General features: G+C 33.4%; 1 protein-coding gene across 3 annotated transcripts in view; it reads left to right on the top strand.

Annotated features, from left to right (window-relative positions):
- MAPRE1 (microtubule associated protein RP/EB family member 1) overlaps positions 1-19587 on the top strand; it is a 31808-nt gene that overhangs the window by 5276 nt on the left and 6945 nt on the right. For all 3 annotated transcript variants that reach the window (XM_031954093.1, XM_031954094.1, XM_031954092.1), the window contains exons 2-5: positions 100-223; positions 10800-10945; positions 13927-14134; positions 17031-17152. In XM_031954093.1, the coding sequence (XP_031809953.1) occupies positions 103-223; positions 10800-10945; positions 13927-14134; positions 17031-17152 (597 nt within the window). In that variant the 5' untranslated portion in view covers positions 100-102. The remainder of the gene's footprint in view (positions 1-99; positions 224-10799; positions 10946-13926; positions 14135-17030; positions 17153-19587) is intronic.

Below are 19587 nucleotides of genomic sequence, written 5' to 3'. Positions count from 1 at the left end.
TGTGCACAAGCCACATTGTAGAGGATTTTCCAGCAAATTTTCTCATTAGTATGTTTACCATATTGTGAAACTTTTTCTTTTTTCCTCCCCATAATGTAGAAGATGGCAGTTAACGTGTATTCAACTTCAGTAACTAGTGATAATTTGAGTCGACATGATATGCTGGCCTGGATCAATGAATCTCTGCAGTTGACCTTGACAAAGATTGAACACTTATGTTCAGGTAAGAGACATTAATAGAATAATTTCATAGACCATAAACAAATTTTATTTTATTTTTCATTCTAGCTTTTTATTTACAAGATATATTCATGGGTAATTTTTCGGCATCGACAGTTGCAAAACCTTTTGTTCCAATTTTTCCCCTCCTTCCCCCCACCACCTCCCCCAGATGGCAGGTAGACCAATATATGTTAAATACAGTATATGTATACGTGTCTATACAGTTATCTTGCTGCACAAAAAGAATGGGATTTTGAAAAAGTGTATAATTAACCTGTGAAGGAAATCAAAAATACTGCAGACAAAAATAGAGGGATTGGGGATTCTATAGTTCATACTCATTTCCCTGAGTTCTTTTGCTGGGTGTAGCTGGTTCATTTCATTACTGTTCTATTGGAGCTGATTTGTTCATGAACAAATTTTAAATTAACTAGTTTGAAGCAAGTAGCTCAGTTTGGTATTTGTCTCTGAAATTCAACATATAATAAAGATTTTTTTTTTCTGTTATCTCCATCGCATGCTTTTTTTTTTTTTTTTTAGTTGTATTTAAATTTTCCAAATTAATGTAAAGATAGTTTTCAACATTCATTTTTTGTAGAACTTTGTGTTCCAAATTTTTCTCTCTCCCTCTCTTATCTTCCATTCTTTCTAAGACATCACACAATCCAATATAGGTTAAATATATGCAGTCCTTTTAAAGCTATTTCCATACATGTCTTATTGTGTAAGAAAAATCAGATCAAAAGGGGGAAAAACCATGAGAAAGAAAGAAAAAATAAAAAAATTAAAAATACTATGCTTCAGTCAACATTCATTCTATAGTTTTCTCTCTGGAAGTGATGAACATTTTCCATCCTAAATCTATTGGGATTGCTTTGAGTCAGTGAATTGTTGAGAAGAGCCAAGTCCATCACAGTTGATCACATAATCTTGTTATTACTATGTACGATGTTCAGCATTAGTTCATGTAGGTCATTCCAGGCTTTTCTGAAATCAGCTTGCTCATTTCTTTTTTATTTTGTTTTTCCAAATATCTACAAAGATAGTTTTCAGCATTCACTGTTGCAAAAATTTGTTTCAAATTTTCTACCTCTCTCCCCTGTCCCTCTTCCCCAAGACAGCAAGTAGTTTGAAATAGATTAAACATGTACAGCTCTTTTTTTTTTTTTTTTTTTTTTTTATTTAATAGCCTTTTATTTACAGGATATATACATGGGTAACTTTACAGCATTAACAATTGCCAAACCTCTTGTTCCAATTTTTCACCTCTTACCCCCACCCCCACCCCCTCCCCTAAATGGCAGGATGACCAGTAGATGTTAAATATATTAAAATATAACTTAGATACACAATAAGTATACATGACCAAAACATTATTTTGCTGATGTACAGCTCTTCTAAACATATTTCCATATTTGTCATGTTGTGAAAGAAAAATCAGATCAAAAGGGAAAAAACACAAGGAAAAATAAAACTAAGCAAACAAACAACTACCACAAAAAAGGTGAAAATTTGCTATACTATCCACATTCAGTCTCCTTTGTTTTCCCTCTGAAGTCTATTGAAATTGCCTTACGTCACCTTATTTTTGAAAAGAACCAAGTCCCATCACAGTTGATCACATAATCTTGTTACTGTATACAATGTTCTCTTGGTTCTGTTCAGTGATAACTTAGCATCAGTTCGTGTAAGACTTTTCTGAAATCAACCTACTCATTATTTCTTACAGAATAACAATATTCTATTACCTTTCATATACCATAATTTATTCAGCCATTCCCCAACCGAATAGCATCCGCTCAATTTCCAGTTTCTTGCCACTACAAAGGACTGCCACAAACACTTTTGCACATTTGGATTCTTTCCCCTGTTTTATGATCTCTTTGAGATACAGACGCAGTAGAGACACTGCTGGATCAAAGGTATTCACAGTTTGCCCTTTGAGCATAATTTCAAATCGTTCTTCTGATTCAGTTCACAAATCCACCAACATTGCATTAATGTTCCAATTTTCCTATTTCCCCTCCATAGTTTGTTGTTATCTTTTCCTGTCATCTTAGTCAATCTGAAAAGTGAGGTGTTACCTCAGAGTTGTCTTAATTTGCATTTCTCTAATCCATAATGATTTAGAACATTTTTCCATAGGACTTGAATCCATCAATTGTTAGTATCTTGTAACAAGTACTTCCCAAATGTAAACCTGTGATTCTGTGATTTTTCCCTACTTCTGTTAGTTCTCTTCATTCATAATCTCTTAAATTTGTTTTCTTACATAGTCTCAGTTTTGGTAGTGTTTGTACATTGCCCCAAAGACTAGAATGATGACATTCCAAGATTATATATATTTAACTTCCCAAATAAACTAAGTCATTTTTAATTTTTCCAATTTATTTTTTTTAAAGTTGGCTGATTGTGCTACTATTCTAGTTTTACATTAATTCAAACCCTCAAGTTTAGATTTCTCCCTTTTTTGGTTAAAGGAGTTTCATGGACGGTATCCAGAATCTCACTTAAGCATACAAATGGTTTTAATAATCTTTTGGAAGTTTTGAGTTTAGTCCTGTTAATGGTATAGAAATTATCAGTGTCATAATAGTTAAGGCTCTAGTGCATGTGAAATACAATTGTACCTTTTTTTTTTTTCATTATTTTTCTTTTATGATATAGAGTGGAATATCAAACTCCTCATTTTCTTTAATCCCTTTACCACCTTTCAGTTTGGTTTAAGTAGACTAATGTCCTTAAATTTGAAGGTTAGTTCACTTTCCTATATTACATTAGATCCTTAAACCTAGGGAGATACTAGATTACATGCCTTTTTAGAACCACAGTTTGTTTTTAGTCAAGGTTATTCACACATTGAATAAGATTTGATTTATTATGCGCTTCATCTTGTTGGTGCTGTGCAGTGAATAACCTAGTATGTTGCAAACTGACACAACTTAGCCTGCTTGTTATGGAAAAATTGAGATAGTAGGAATTATTGTCAGTCCATATACCTGTACACCTAATTAATGTTCTTTGAAAACATTAGTTCTTATTTCTTAAATTTGTTACAAATATAAATCAGATTTGTAACTTCACTTCAGTTATCCCTTGGGTGCTATTCCTATAACCAAGTAATTCCTCTTTTTGGCTTTCAGAGATAGAACAGCAGTTTCATCTTTAGGCTTTGTGTTTCTTCAAAGCTTCCCACTATGAACTCTTGAGAAGAGTTTTTCCCTAGCTATATTCTTCTTAATACACTGTAGTCATTATTTAATTTTTTATCCATTTTTGTTATATTGTTAGGGCCAAGTCATGAGCAGGGATTATATTTTCAAATATGTAACTCCCTTTAATTCTGTTTTTAAAGTTGATGTTTTCTGTTTTTCTATCACCTTAATTTCAGAACATGTTTCTCCCTTTTCCCTTACCTAGCAATCTATTTGTTGTTACAAGGATTAAAAAAGACAGGGGAAAATATATTGATCACATCTTATCATATATAGAGTATCTTATTGCTATAGTTTTTTATAATGAAGATTTTCTTAGCTCTTTTTCAGGGCCAAGCTTATATAATTGCACAGCATTCAATTAATTTGTTTGCATCAAATATGTTTGTGTTATTTTGGTCATTGTTGATATTGTTTTCCTGATTGTACTTAATTTATTGGTCTTATTTCTTTTGAGTTTTCATATGCCACCTTGTATTCTTCATAGTCTTTGTTTCTTATGAAGTAGTAATATTTCATCACATTCTTCATCATTATCACTAGTATCTATGTAGTGCTATGAAGATTGCAAAGGTCTTTCTTTATGTTACCTCATTTTATCTTCACAATAACTCTGTCAGGTAGATGGTTTTATTACCTACATTTTGCAGATTAGGAAATTGAGGCAGACAGAAGGTAAGTGACTTTGTAGGGTCACAAAATTAGCAAGTATCTGAGGCTTCCTGATTCCACCATTCTGTATCCACTATACCACCTAGATGCCTCTATATTCATGTACCACAATTTCTTTAGTCATCTGCCACTTGATGAGAATCTGCTTGTTTTCTATTATTTACTTCCAAAGAAAAAAATCTGATATGAGTTGTTTGCTATAAATGGGATTGTTTTTTATCTAGTAGTGGAATCTTTGGATCAAAGGGTATGTACACTTTTAAAAACATAATTCCAAAGTGTCTTCAAGAATGGTTCAATTCACAGTTCTTCTGTGTTTCTAAAGCCCCTCCCACTATTGACTATTTTTGTATTTTGTCAGTTTTACCAATTTTACTAGTTGTACAATGAAATCTCAGAATTGGTTTTTGATTTGTCTCTTATTAGTGAGTTAGCACAGTTTTAAGTATAATACAATCATATTTCAAAGTTTGCAGTTTGAAAGTTAATAATAATCTTTAACTGCTTATCTATTAGGGCTTTATTAACTATTTTGAAAATATTCTCATATTGAAAATTTTTTTTTGAAGGCAATATTTGTAACCACTTGTTGTCTGTAGCATTTGTTTAATTTTCATTAGTTAATCCTATTACTATTCTTTTAAAGTTTGATTTCAAGTTTTACAGATGAAGAACTAAAGTGGTTCTTTCCATTCATGGTATTGGAAGGGACTTTGAAGATAATTAGACCTCCTCCTATTTTCTGTAAGAATCCTTTGATAGGTGGATCTCCAATCCTAGTTGTTCAGTTATTTCAGTTGTTTCTGACTCCTCTTTGGAGTTCTCTTGTCAGGGATACTGAAGGGGTTTGTTATTTTATTCTTCAACTTCTTTTACAGATGAGAAAACTGAGGCAGACAGGATTAGGTTTATTAGGTTTTATCAGGATCTCAGACTGAATTTGGATTTTTTGACTCCAAGCCTGGTGCTTTATCCACTGTGCCACCTCTTCTATCCCAAACTTCTTAAACCCCAAGAAACAATTAAATAGCTAGAGTTCAGGCCTTTTAGGATCAAAGTTTTTTTTCCCTTAACCAAGGCTATTTAAAACCAGCCCTGTTACACAGGATCAGATTTGGAGGTAGAGAAAGTCTTTATTTATTTATTTGTTTATTTTGTTAAAACTTTTTATTTTCATAACACATGCAAAGATAATTTTCAACATTCACCCTTGCAAAACTTTGTGTTCCAAAATTTTTTTCCCTCCCTTCTTCCTGCTCCCTCCCCTAGAAGATAAGTAGAGAAGTCTTTAAGAGCTATTGAGTACAGTGCTCTCACTTTATAGATGACACAAAACCTGAAGCCTAGAGAGATTGAGTGGCTTGCCCAGAGTTAGAGAGCAAACCTCCTAAGTGTCTCAGGTGGGAATTTGAACCCAGGTTTTCTTTGCTCCCTGTGTTATGCTATATGTATATGTATGCCATATTGTGCCATATGTTTGTACATATGGGTACTTTATATTTCTATAACACCCTTCTTTTGAGTGTTTAAATATTTATTGAAAAAAAGAGCTGAGATATTGTAGAAATTGTGTAACTTTAATTTTGTTAAAAAGCTTTGCAAATTGAAAATGAAATATATAAAACTTTATTGTGATTTGATTTTTGGTAGTGAAATTTATAGCATATAGCAGTATTATAGTAAATAGAATACTGGACTTCAGGAATTTGAAGTCCTAGATTCTAGTTTGGTTTCTGCCCCTGGCTAGTTTTTGGCTGTAGGCTATTCGCTTTTTTGCATTTGGTCTCTGCCCCCTTTATAGAATAAAGAAGCTAATCTTTGCTCTCATCAATTCTCACAGTTGTTGAATTTTCAATATTAGACATTTTTCTTTTGTTTTGTTTTGGATAGTGGGTTTGTCCTTGTCCTTGGTAGAAGTGCATTTTAGATCTTTAAAATATATAAAAATTGCTAATAATTCTAGCACTCACTCCTTTAACCATGTTTAAAATGGAAATTTTCTTTCAATGCAAAGTGTTCATACTTATGCACTCGATTGAAGTTTTATAAACAGACTTTAATTTATAAATAGTCATTTTTCTTTCTGAATGCTTCATATAGCATTCCATTTTGAAATACTTAAGAGTTTTGTTGTGTTTTATAGTAATTTCTAGAAAATTAAATCTTTGATATCAGAATGGTACCATATAGGGTTGAAAGACAGCGTTTCCCCCGAACTAAAGAACTGATAGATTGCATATAAATAGGCATAAATGAAATAATAGGGAAAAGTTATGAATTAAATGCTTTTCTAGTGCTTAAGTGATTTCATTGTTGGATCATAGCCATATATTTTTAACATTTCAAAGATAAGTATAAATTCAAAGAAACTAGATCCTTCCCCTAAATAAAAGCTATCAGTAGTACGTGGAGATTCCTCAGTGGAAAAGAAAAGCATATGAATGGCAAGTAACCTTTTGTGGTTTTTGTTGGCGAGTTAAGCATTCCAGTGTTGACAGCACTCAAAAGTAAATTCACCTCTGGTTGGTTCAGAGAGAGGCCTCTTTGAAAACACCAATGAACATATATAGCTTTTACTCATTTTTTCTAACCAGATAAGATAATGAAGAGGGAAGGAAAGGGAGATAAGTTTGTGGTAACATAGTTGACAGGTTTAGTATTCATTATTAACATTCCACAGCTTTCTATGTGTGATATTTGGGAGAATGCCATTAGAGAATCCTGTTAATGAAATGGATTTTATGAGGAATTTGAAGGATAAAAGATAGGTACTAAATTGATTTCTGAGACCAACTTTTACTTATTTGTTTTATTCTAAACTTAATATATCTCATGTATGTGTGTGTTTTGTTTATAGTTATGTGTATATCTGTATGTCTCTGTGCATGTGTACATATGTGTGTGTATATATATAGATGTGTGTGTGTGTGTGTGTCGTGTCTGTGTGCGCACGCGTGCAAGGTTGAAAAGCAATTGTGTACAAAATCACAAATATCTATCTGGCATGAAATTTTGGGTGTTGAATTGTAGTTGCTTTTTATAGATGTGCTTTTCCAACTCCACTAAACCTTTCTACTCTCTGCTCTTAATTTTGATGATTCTGGAAAATTTCTAGCTCTTTTCCAAACGATTAGGAGCAAGATCTGGTTTATGTCACAATCATCTATCATGGAAGAAAATGCTGTTATCTCCAGGCAGATTTGAGGCCTCTGGTCTTACCTGCTAATTTCAAAAGAAAACTCAACTTTATTTTTATTCATGTATTCATTCCTTTTTTGTTCTTATTGCATTATTAATATTCAAAGATTGTGTAATCTTCTAAGAGTTCAGGAACTGCTTGCTGATGCTATGTGTCCAAGGACAAGCAATTTAATCTCTTAGTGCAATTCTTTAAATCATAAGTTACAGATCTGCCTTGATGGAAGAAACTGTCATATTGGGAATCCCCACACATGGTAATGAAATTACAAAATCTGGATCTTATTTTTTGTTTTCTTTTGATTTTTGTTTTTTTGGAGGGAGGAGTATCAGAAGTATTTTCAATTTTTAATTTGGTTTTTCTATTTCCATTCTGTGTGGCTGCCCCACTTCTTCATCATAAATTAAATATATCAAAATCTTAACAGCATCTTCTCCCCTAACTTACTAACTCCTTTTTTTCTGTTTTCCAGGCTAGAAACCTTATTATTAAAGAGTATTAAAAGTTTTCTTAAAATATTGCTCTCATCATGTACTCTTCACGAATCTATAGTGACTTGAATGCCAACTTCATTAAGGCCAAATTCATATGTTTAGTTTTCAAGACTCTCCATAACATTGTTTTACCATATTCTGTTAAACAACAACGGGAAGTCAAACTTTATTTAGGTAGATCTCTCTGGATATAGTGCTTATTATTACTGTGATGCCTTTGCTCAAATTTTTATTGTTTTGTCTAAATTCTGTTGATCCTTTAAGGACCAGCTCAAGTTTCAATTCCTCCTCATAAGGGTTAAATAGTGTGGGTTAGTTCAGTGGTTTCCAACCTGTTGACAGTGCAGTTATCTGAATGGGATTGTGTAGCCATCTGTATAATCTTGTCATTTTGTAGATTGAATAAATGTCATGCATTTGTATGTATTAATATCTTTGATATGAGCAAATACTATTATAAAATAACACACAAAGTAAGAGAAATTTTTACAAAGTTAAATAGGAATCCTCATATTTGAACAACTTGGAACCACTGGTATCATCAGAAAATATATTGTGCTGGAGATCTGAGTTGCATTCCTGGCTTTTCCACTTAAAGTGGTATGCAATTTAGGGCTTGAGTTTCTTTTTCAGAATATTAGACTAGATGATTTCTGTGACTAATATTTTACCTCCTGACTCTTTAAGCAGTTGTTTTCTGATAGCTTATCATATAATTTGTTGGTTATTTTAGTTTCATATGTTTTGTAGTTTTGTAGCGTATACTTGGACCATGAAATAATTTATACATAATATATGTATATAGATATGAAAAAGTAATTTAATAACAGATGTATTTGATAATATTATGTTGTCATTTATAAGTACCTTAATGCTTTAATTTTTTCAGTTTATGTTCTTTTTGTACATTTGTACTGATACATTATAATTTTGATAGTTCAGAAATGTTTTGTCTTTCTTTTGACCTCTCCTTTTATGTTCTTAGATTCTCAAGTACTTTGCATATGTTAGATGCTTGCTCAGTAAGTATTTTCAAAGGCAGCTAGGTGAAGCAGGGAATACAGTATTGGGCCTGGAGTCAGAAAGACCTGGCTCAGATTTGCTCTCAGGCATTTACTAGATATGTGGCTCTGGGCAAGTCACTTAGCTTCCTTTTACTTTAGTTTCCTCAACTGCAAAATGGGAATAATAATAGGGACCTACCTCCCAGAGTTGTTGTGAGGATCAAATGAGATTAATATTTATAAAATGCTTATTAGCAAAATGTCTGGAACTTAGTAGGCACTATATAAATGCTTATTCCTTTACTTGCCTTCCATTCTGGTTTGTTTCATTGTATCTCGCTGTTTTTGAACAGAAGAAAAATCACTGACCTTATTCTTTGGACATTAGATTTAGAATTCTTGATTTAAATTTTGAGATATTCATTTAGAGGGGAAGCTAGGTAGAACAGTGGAGATAGCCTGGATCTGGAGTCAGGAAGACATCAATCTAATTTCTACTTCAGATATGTAACTAGCTCTGTGACTCTGGACAAGTCATTTTACTTCAGTTTCCTTAACTGTAAAATGAGGATAATAATGACACCTACTTCCCAAAATTGTTGAGAGGATCAGATGAGGTGATTATAATAGCTAACATTTATGTAGTGCGTATGTGCCTGGCACTATGCTCAGGAATTTGAATCTCACAATAACCCTGGGAGATAAATGCTATTATTAGACCCATTTTACAGTTAAGGAAAACGGGCAAATAGAGCTTAAATGATTTTCTCAGAGTTGTAGACTAGTAAGTGTCTTAGGGGAGATTTGAACTCAGATCTTTCTGATATTAGGCTGGGCACTATTCATTTCACCCTATTTACTGCACTACCTAACTGCCTCATCTTTACATAATTGTAAAACTCTTTGGTACAGTCCCTGGAACAAAGTATGCACTATCTGAATGTTAGCTGTTATTATTGTTATTTCCAAGTCTGGAGTCAAGACTCATCTTTCTGAGTTCAAATCTGGCTTCACATATTTACTAGTAGTATGACTTTGAGAAATCCTGTTTGCCTCAGTTTCCTCATTTGTAAAATGAGCCCAGAGAAAAAAAGTGGTAAAGCACTCCAGTATCTTTGTCAAGAAAACTCCAAAAAGAATCACAAAAGAGTCAGACACAACTGAAATGACTGGATCAGCAACATTATTTCCCAGAAGCCTAATAGATAGCCTTAGATGTGTCCTTTATTATGCAATGAAAACCTTTGAATTAGGCTGTTCTTTTCTGTGACTTTTATTATGACATTTCTTTACTTTTTATTTCTTGATCTCTTAACTCATCTCAAGAAGTCACCCTTCTCACAGAAATCCTCTTGTCTTCCTTGTGTTATTGTCCTTTCAAAAATAAAAACAGTGGGAAGTCAGTTCATGGTTTCTGATAGTTTTTTTCTTTCAGTCTTCTCTTAGGAATTTTTTTTTTTTTTTTAAACCTTTAATTTGTCTATTTGGCACTTATTTCCTTCACCAATCTGCTTCTAAAATTTTCCTTTGCATTTTTTTCCCCATGTTATACTTGGTAAACTTTGCAAAATAACTTGGGGAGTGGTTAATAAGTTAACACATCTGATTGTGGAAAAAAACTTGATTTTCCAGTAGCATGAGGGAAACCTTTTCCTGGGCTTTCTTTCATTATGTATCTTAAGTGGGAAAAGGAAGAATTTTCAGTGAACATTTCAGAAGTAAATTTTAGCTGAATATAAGGAAAAACTTGGTACTCATGAGTATGATCCTTTTTCATTTTTCCAAAAATGAAATGGGTACATCATCAGATAGTAAGCTCTACTCCTCATTGAAAGGGCTCAAAAAAAAAAAAAAATCAATTGTTGAAACTAATGTTGGGGGAGGGGAGATGGGATTGCTTTAAAGAGAAGATGCCATTCAGTAAGATTCCTTTCAACTTTTAAGACTTTATAAGCTTTTTCAAAAGACTGACTTCATTCTTCTTTTGGTTCAGGTGCTGCCTATTGTCAGTTTATGGATATGCTTTTCCCTGGTTCCATTGCTCTAAAAAAAGTGAAGTTTCAAGCAAAACTGGAACATGAATACATTCAGAACTTCAAGATTCTACAAGCAGGTTTTAAGAGAATGGGTGTTGACAAAGTAAGTTGGAATCATGTCCTTTCCTTTGAGTGTATGCTTTTTGTTTTTATTAGCACTGTTTAGTACAAATATTAATTTATAGATTTAGCTGGAATAAGCTAGCCATGAAAATGTAGAAACATTTAGCTATAAGGCCTGCTTTATAGATCCATTATTATTAGCAAAAAGACTTTTTTAATCATTGTAAGCATTCATCCCAGAAGTGAAATTTGGCAAACATTTAATTCAACAAATAAACATTATTTCAAATTATTAATGTTTTTGTTATGAGGTTGTCCCCAAATCTGTTAGACTCCCATTTTATTTGAGTTAGATGTAACATATTATTTCTGGAAATGTTGGAAAAGGCAGCCCAGCTGGTATATATTATTTTCCTCATCCCTGCTGCTGTAGCTGCTTTTCTGAGAGGTGAAGGAGACCAGGGAACCTTAGGAGGATCATTTGGAATAGTAACTTCCATAGAATAAATAGTGCTTATGTAGACTATTTTCTTGCTAGTATATTTAAGTAAGTCAGAAAAAGATTCTGCTAGTCATATTGCTTTTATGGTCCTGATCTGTGATTCAGAAGTATAGGGAACTTCTTGTATGGAAATTGCCTCCAGTAATACATATTGGCAAGTTTGTAATTTAGTGTTAGGGAGGCTAAGTGACCTGCCTATGGTTACAAAGCTAGTGTGTCTCAGGAGGATGATTATAAGGTTGGCCTTCAATTCACTATGATGTGTCTCTAGACCATAGGTTTCATTGTAGTCTGGTAAAATCTATGAACTCAAAATAATGTTATTAAATGCATTAAGTAAAATACATGGGATTACAAGGGAAGCAATATATATTGAAGTACAATTATCAAAATAAAAAATATAATCCAACAAAAACCCAAGTTCCTGGTTTCCAGGCTAAAAACCCCTTCTTGAAGACTTTGTACAAGGATTATATATTTCTCTCATGAAGAAAATTTGTCCATTCAGCAAACATTAAGTAGAGTGGAAATAGTGAATGTTTACTGTTAATCAACTGTAGCATTATACTGTACATAATGATGAATGTAATTCTAGGTTTCAAATAGTTTACTTTCTAGTAGGAAAGTTAAAGCACATATATACAGATACCACATTTCTGTCTGTGTTGCATCTAAGTGCAAAAAGGGTAGTACAAATATTGTTCATGATTAGAGAAGTTAGAATCCTTCTGACTGGCAAATGGGGATGACGACATGGAGGAGCTTTCCTTTGAATTTTACCTTGGAGGATGGGTAGGATTTGGATCAGTAGGATGATATTCACATATGGAAACAGAAGGTAGAGAAGATGGAAAAGTATGGGGTGAATTAATAACTCCAAAGTTGAATGTAAATTTAATTTAGTTTTTATAAATTGGATATTTTAAACATGCTAGGCAACCTACATTTTTAAAGAATCTTGTGATAATTCCTTTTATGAAATTATCTATTTTATAAATTCAGAGTCCTCATCTGTAAGAGAAAATATAAATTAAGCATCTGCATAGAATAGCAATTAATTGGGAAGCCAGGAAAGGAAGAAAGATTATTGTATATTAAAAATTTATCTCCATTATGAATATGTCACATTCTGTTTTGTTACATATCACATATCATAAAAACAATGTTTACTCAATTGAAGGAAAACTCAGTGGGGACAAGTTTATGGTCTTAAAATTTCTGATACATTCAGTTGTAAAATGTAGTTTAGATAGGGTTACTTTGCCTGACCCCTCAGGCATAGGACTAGGACTAGTGGATGAAAGATAACAGGGAATTCCTTTTTCAATATAAGGAAGGAACTAAAAATATTTAAAGCTATCCAACAATGAAATGACCCTTGGTAGAAAATGTGCTCTTTATCATTGAAGGTGTTTAAAGAAAAAACTAGGTGAACACTCAGGAATGCTATTGAGAAGATGCTTCTAGCAGGTGTTGAGCTAAATGACCTTTGAGATCCCTTTCAATTTTGAGATCCTATAAAAATTTTTTTGTGGCAAAAACTAATGAACTCCAGCAAAGACATTACATATTTTGAGCAGTTTTTGATAAATGAGATTCCACCTTAATGAAAAAATTGAGTTTATTTAATGCACTTTGACTTTAATGATAAAAGGCTTGTTTTGTAATACTAGTGCTGTTAACTCTTAACTCGTATAAATGAATGAATGTAAACATATTTAATAAATGTTTACTATGTTCTCAGCAGTATATAAATTCCTGATACAAGTGGTATCAGGACAGTTAGCCCTGCTCTCCAAGGTGCTCAGTTCTAATTGGAGGAGGGAGGGAGAGAGAAAAACATTAAAAAAAAATGTTCATTCAGCTCAAAGTCAGCTTAGAAGTTGTAAGGGTAGTAATGCAGTGGCTGATAAGGCTCTGGGGTCCTTTGTTTATATCAGCAGGTCTGATAACAATGGCTAGGTATCTGGAGATAATAGTAGCTGCCTAAATGGTAAGACTTGGTGGTGGTCTATCTCACTAGAAGACTGATAATTGGTAGTTCTCACTTTAAGTGATAATGAAAAACCATGCTTTTCTTCCTACTTGGTTACCCCAGTGGAGTCAGAAAGGTGGACTGGAAGTGAAGAGGGAAGGATAGATTTGCTGTAATAGGTTTGATTGGCTAGGGTTTTTGTAAATGTTACTTAAATCTGATGAGTAGTATAAATATTAGATACCAGAAGAATCATAGGTATCATACTGACCATTCTTGTAGGAATTTGTGTGTAACAGATGAAGATTTATGTGATTATATATTTAATATTCATTTTTGATTTATTATTCTCTTCATTCTTTGTTTCTTTTTATAAACATAATCCAAACCTTACAAACTAGCTGCCTTTAGGAAGCTTTATTGTCAGTTTTTGTTTCCTAGAACTTTTTTTTTTTTTTTTTATGGATTCCATAGTACTGATTTTTTAGTTTGTAGTCTCTACTTTGGACTAAAATATTTTGATTTTTTTTCTCCTTCTCCTTAGATAATTCCTGTGGACAAATTAGTGAAAGGAAAATTTCAGGACAATTTTGAATTTGTTCAATGGTTCAAGAAATTTTTTGATGCAAACTATGATGGGAAAGACTATGACCCTGTAGCAGCTCGACAAGGCCAAGAAACAGCAGTAGCCCCTTCCCTCATGACTCCAGTTTTGAATAAGCCAAAAAAACCTCTTGGTACCAGTGGTGCAGGTAAGGGTAGTGTCCTAAACAAAAGTTGGGCCTACATGTTGTTGGTGCTGCTTTGAGGCAGCAAAGTTATTATAATTCACTAACTTTTGGTATTTTTGTTATAAAATGAGTCTTGTTAGTTCAGGTTTATAATTCCATTGCAGACAGTAAAGGCTTCGAAGTTGTCATTGTGGCAACTCTACTCACCTCTAGTTGGGACTTCATATAAAATGGTCTGGTAAAGAAGGATTCTGTCTGTTCCTTGTTCTTTAAAATTATTTTATGCTCATGATTGGTAGAACACGAAGTTATACAAATTAACCTACTCCTTTTAATCAATTCTCAGATGATAACTTTGAAATTAGAAGGGGAAAAAAAAATCTAGCTTTATCAGATTAAGAATAAAAAAAAGTGTAAAGCAGCTAAAGAAAAACAGTTGCTTATTGTGGATTTTGACAGCCACTTAACTCTTGTCCTAAATTTATTTTATTTTATTTTTTATTTAATAGCCTTTTATTTACAGGATATATACATGGGTAACTTTACAGCATTAACAATTGCCAAACCTCTTGTTCCAATTTTTCACCTCTTAACCCCCTCCCCCCCTCCCCTAGATGGCAGGATGACCAGTAGATGTTAAATATATTAAAATATAACTTAGATACACAATAAGTATACATTTGTCCTAAGTTTAAGTATAAATGTCATGGAAAGTGATCACCTGTGTTTTAGATCTGATCAAGCAGTCTTGCTTATGAAAAGACTAGATTCTTTTAATGTTACCTTAGATAATAATGGTGAATTTGTATGCAATATTTTGGTGGTTTATGCCAAATAATCTGATTTATTCATAAAGGACATTTGTTACCTTTCTTTTGTTCCTGATTTTATTCATTGCTTTTTGTGCCTTCACAGAGAACCAACAGGGATAGCAAGAGTAGGTAGGCAACAGCCAAATCAGGAGATTTGATAAGACTGTAAAACTTCATTAAAAGGTTTGGAGAGGAATGAGAAAAATTATTGATGGACATAGGCTTTGGAATGATCTTTGAGGGCACCTAGGTGGCACAGTGGATAGAACACCAGCCCTAAAGTCAGGAGGATCTGGGTTCAAATCTGGCCTCAGACATTTAACACTTCCTAACTGTGTGATCCTGGGCAAGTCACTTAACCTCATTTGCCTCAGCAAAAAAAATAAATAAAATAAAAAAGAAGGAATGATCTTTGGACTTCATATAGCTGTTTTATAAGGAGTCCTTTTGATATAATTCAGAGCTGGTAGTATTACTTTGTATTGCATTCAAAAGATGGTAAAGCTAAGAATACAGTTAGTTGCTCAGGCTGGGGCTCATTGGTATCTATACCTGAGTGAAGTACAATTCTGGATCAATTTTTGATCCTCAGGTTTGCAGGCTCAAGACTTCATGTTTTTCTTAGTCATATTTATAAGAATATAAGTCATTTCTCAATTGATAAATGGTCATAGGAAATAAAGAATTTTCAGGTGAAGAAATTAAAGCCATCTGTAGTCATATGAAAAAATAAATGGATTAGAGAAATGCAAATAGAACAACACCAAATTGGCTAAGGTGACAGAAAAAAATAATGATAAATATTGGAGGGGATATGGGAAAACTAGAACACTAATGCACTACAATTGTTTGTGGAGTTGTGGATTGATCCAACCATTCTGGAGAGCAATTTGAAAGTAGTCTCAAAGGGCTATAAAACTGCATATTCTTTGATCTACAATATCACTACTGGGTTTGTATCCCAAAGAGAACATAAAAGAGGGGAAAGGATCCATATGTGCAAAAATATTTGTAAACAGCTCTAGATGGCAAGGAACTGGAGATTGAGTGGGTACATTGGTTAGAGAATAGCTGTATAAGTTATGGTATATGATGGAATATTGTTGTTGTATAAGAAATGATGAGCAGGCTGCTTTCAGAAAAGCCTGGAAAGATTTACATGAACTGGAATGAAGTGAGCAGGAAAACATTGAACACAGTAACAGCAAGATCATATGATGATCAACTGTGATGATAGACTTAGCTTTTCTCAGCAGTATCTTGTTCCAAGACAATTCCAATAGACTTGGGATGAAGAATGCCATCCACATCCAGAGGCAGAACTGTGGAGACTGAATGTGGATCAGAGCATCCTGTTTTTACCATTATTTTGGCTTCTGTTTTCTTATTTGGGTTTTTTTTTCCTATTTTGATTTTCCTTTTATCAAAATGAGAACTATCTTTATATTACATATTGAGAAATATCTTTAATTGGGAAAATAAAATGCTATTTATTCTTAAAAAAAGACTTCGTATTCTTAGTTGTAGGAAATTAGTACACTCCAACCATGTGTAGAGCCTGATTATGAACCAGGAAGCTAATTTAGAATTTTGACTGGGTTACCAGTCCTTTCATATGATGCTTTTAGAATTGTTGCAGTGTTCTCAACATTGGACAATGTTGCTTAGTTCTTTGAAACTACTTCTGATTTGGTTTAGTGATTGTTTAAAGCATACACATATATGAGTGGAGTAGTGTCTAGAACAAGACCACTGAGATGGAGCCCTGGATTTTTGAAGTACAAGGGCCTGTATTCAAATTCTGATCTTGCCACTGACTGTGGCATGGTTACTTTCTGCCTATATGAGGTCTCCAAGGTCCTTTCAAGCTGTAAATCCTATGTTGTAATTTAAAATGATTGCTTCCTTTATCCTAATGATGAATATGCTACAAGATAAGAATTGCTTTCAGAATAGAGATCATTGTACTTATTTCCATCTAGGACTGACTTGGTTTACCAAATACCTGCATCAGTAAATTGGTTACTAGCATATCTCTTCCTTGATATTGTTTTGGTTATATATTTTTTTTCATTATTCCATTTAAAAGTTAAATTTTCTCTCAGCTCCACAGAGGCCCATTTCCACACAGAGAACTACGGCACCTTCCAAGACAGGCCCTGGCATGGTCAGAAAGAATCCAGGGATGGGAAATGGAGATGATGAGTCGGCAGAATTAATCCAGCAGGTAGATATCTTTTTTTTTTTTTTTTTTTTTGTTAAAGGAAAAAAATCTTAAATTTATTGATATCTTTTTACCACAAATTCTGAATCATTCTTACCTTTTCCTGTTTTCCCCCATCCCATTATGAGCTAGGTCTTATAACAGGCAGTTAAGCAAAATCAGTCTCCACATTAACCAAGTATGACATTTGATGCAGTATTCTACTCTCTTAGTTCCTGACTTTTCCAAGAAAGGAAGAAACATTTTCTTCAATTTTTTTCCAATACCAAATGTATAGGTTGTTATAACTACAAAGGATTCAGTTTGATTTTTCCCATTTTTCTTGTTTTGTAGTCATTGGATATATTATTTTACTAATTCTACTTATGCACTCTGCCTCATTTCATTTCAAATATTTAAGCACCACTGTGTACCAAGCTTGTGCTAGGCATTGGGCATGTAAATAAAATGAATAAATCAACTCTTAAAGTTGTGCAGCATTACACATATACAGAGGATTTTACATTTGGTCCTAGAGGTGATTGGGAGCCACTGGAGTTGAATGAATAGTGAAGGCTCATGGTCTGATTTATGCTTAAGGAAAACACAGTGGTAGCAGTGTGTAGAATAAAAGGAAGTGAGGAGTGACTTGAGGCAGGTAAACTAATTAGAAGTAATCTAGGGAAAAAGTGATAAAAGTCTCAATTGCAATGATAGCTGTCTGAGTAGAGAAAAGGGGTCAGGTATAAGATATGTTGATAACTGATTAGATATTTGAATTAATGTGAAGAATTGGGGAATAATGCTGAGAGGTTATTCACCTAAGGGAAAGAAAGAAGGTATCGTTGAAAGAAATTAGGGACATTTGGAAAATGGCACTGGTTTTGGGGGTAAGGACTTTTGTTTTGGACATAAAAAGTTCTTGAGACATGAAATGTTGATAGGCAAATAGTAATATGGAATTGAAGCTTGGAGGTGAACTTGAGGGTGGAGCTACTTCTTTATCTGTATCTGAGATAGAGTCAGATAGAGACAATGAGTCATTGAGATGAAGATGATGATTAAATCCATGGGAACTGATGAGGTCCAAGAGAGAATGTGGAGAGTAGAGAATATTGAGCCTAGGACAAAACTTTGGGAAACAAAGCTTAGGGATTGTGATATGGATGACATACTTGCAAATGAGACTGAGAATTAGAAAGGATTAGAAAGAATTAGAGGAAAATCAGGAGAAAATAATGTAGTGAAAGTCTAGACAGGCTTTCTGTCTACATTTTTCTGTCTAAAAGTGTTATCTGGGAGGAAAGGATGGTTAGCCTTGTCGAATGCAGCAGGGGAGTCAAGAATGATAAAGATTAAGAAATGATTTTCATATTTGGCAATTTGGATATCATTAGTAACTTTGGAGGGAGCAATTTAGTATTTGTGGTCAGAAATCAGAATGAAAAGACTTGAATAATGAGTTGGTAGAGAAATGGAGTGATGATGATAGGCAACTTTTTCCCCCTAGGAGTTTGGTTGAGAAACAGTAGATAAAGGACAGCAGCCTAATAGTCTAAGGAAGGGTTTTGTAAGGAGACCTGGTCTTATTTGAAATTAGTGGGGGAATGAATTAGGAGATGTAGAGATGTTGAAGATTAGAAAGGGAGAAGGAAGTGATTGAGATTGCAGTGTGCTGGAAAGGCTGGGAAAGAATAGAACCAAGGGCACATATAGATTGGCTTTGGCAAGGAGAAAAGACCACTTCTTTGCAGAACTTTATAGAAATGAAGATAGTAGATGATGATGTCAAAGTGTTTTGAGATGAGAAGAAGAGAGAAGAGAGGTCATATTGAGTTAAAGTTGCCTCAGTAAATTAAGTGGGGGTGGGGAAGTTGGTTGGGAAGGGAAAGTAAAGTTGTAAGGTTTGAGAGAAGAGAAACCTTGATAAAAGATTTTGGGAAGTGAAATAGGAAATCAAATTATGGAGAAATAAAAGGATCACCATACTGTAATGAAAATCCAATTTAAATTGGATAACGTGAATTCATTATATATATATATATATATATATATATATATATATATATAGTTAGCATAGGTGAGTGATTCCCTTTAGCTCCAGTCACCAGCATATAAGAGTGTAGTTGGTATAAGTTGAGAATATTCTGAAATTGATATTTATCAAGAATTAAATGGTGATATTATAAAATTGAATAGGCTAACTATAAGATCAAGATTGGAAAGGGAGAAAAGTGAAATAGAGCATGGGCAATTGGCAAAAGAACGGCTTTAAGAAAGGTCAGGTATAGGGAGAGATGAAATTACAGGAGGCCATGGTAGATTAAAGGAATATCAAAGTTTTTCATTAAGGAACTGATTGTGTTTAAGGGTGAGATCCAACATTTAACCATAGGTTTATATCAACCTTTTCTTTCTCCAAATTCTTCATATTTGTCATTTCTTAGAAGCACTACAGT

This window comes from Sarcophilus harrisii, chromosome 2, assembly GCF_902635505.1.
Source record: "Sarcophilus harrisii chromosome 2, mSarHar1.11, whole genome shotgun sequence".
In the NCBI taxonomy this organism is placed as follows: domain Eukaryota; kingdom Metazoa; phylum Chordata; class Mammalia; order Dasyuromorphia; family Dasyuridae; genus Sarcophilus; species Sarcophilus harrisii.
Note: the sequence above shows the minus strand (reverse complement) of the source record. Positions and strands in the feature narration are given on the sequence as shown.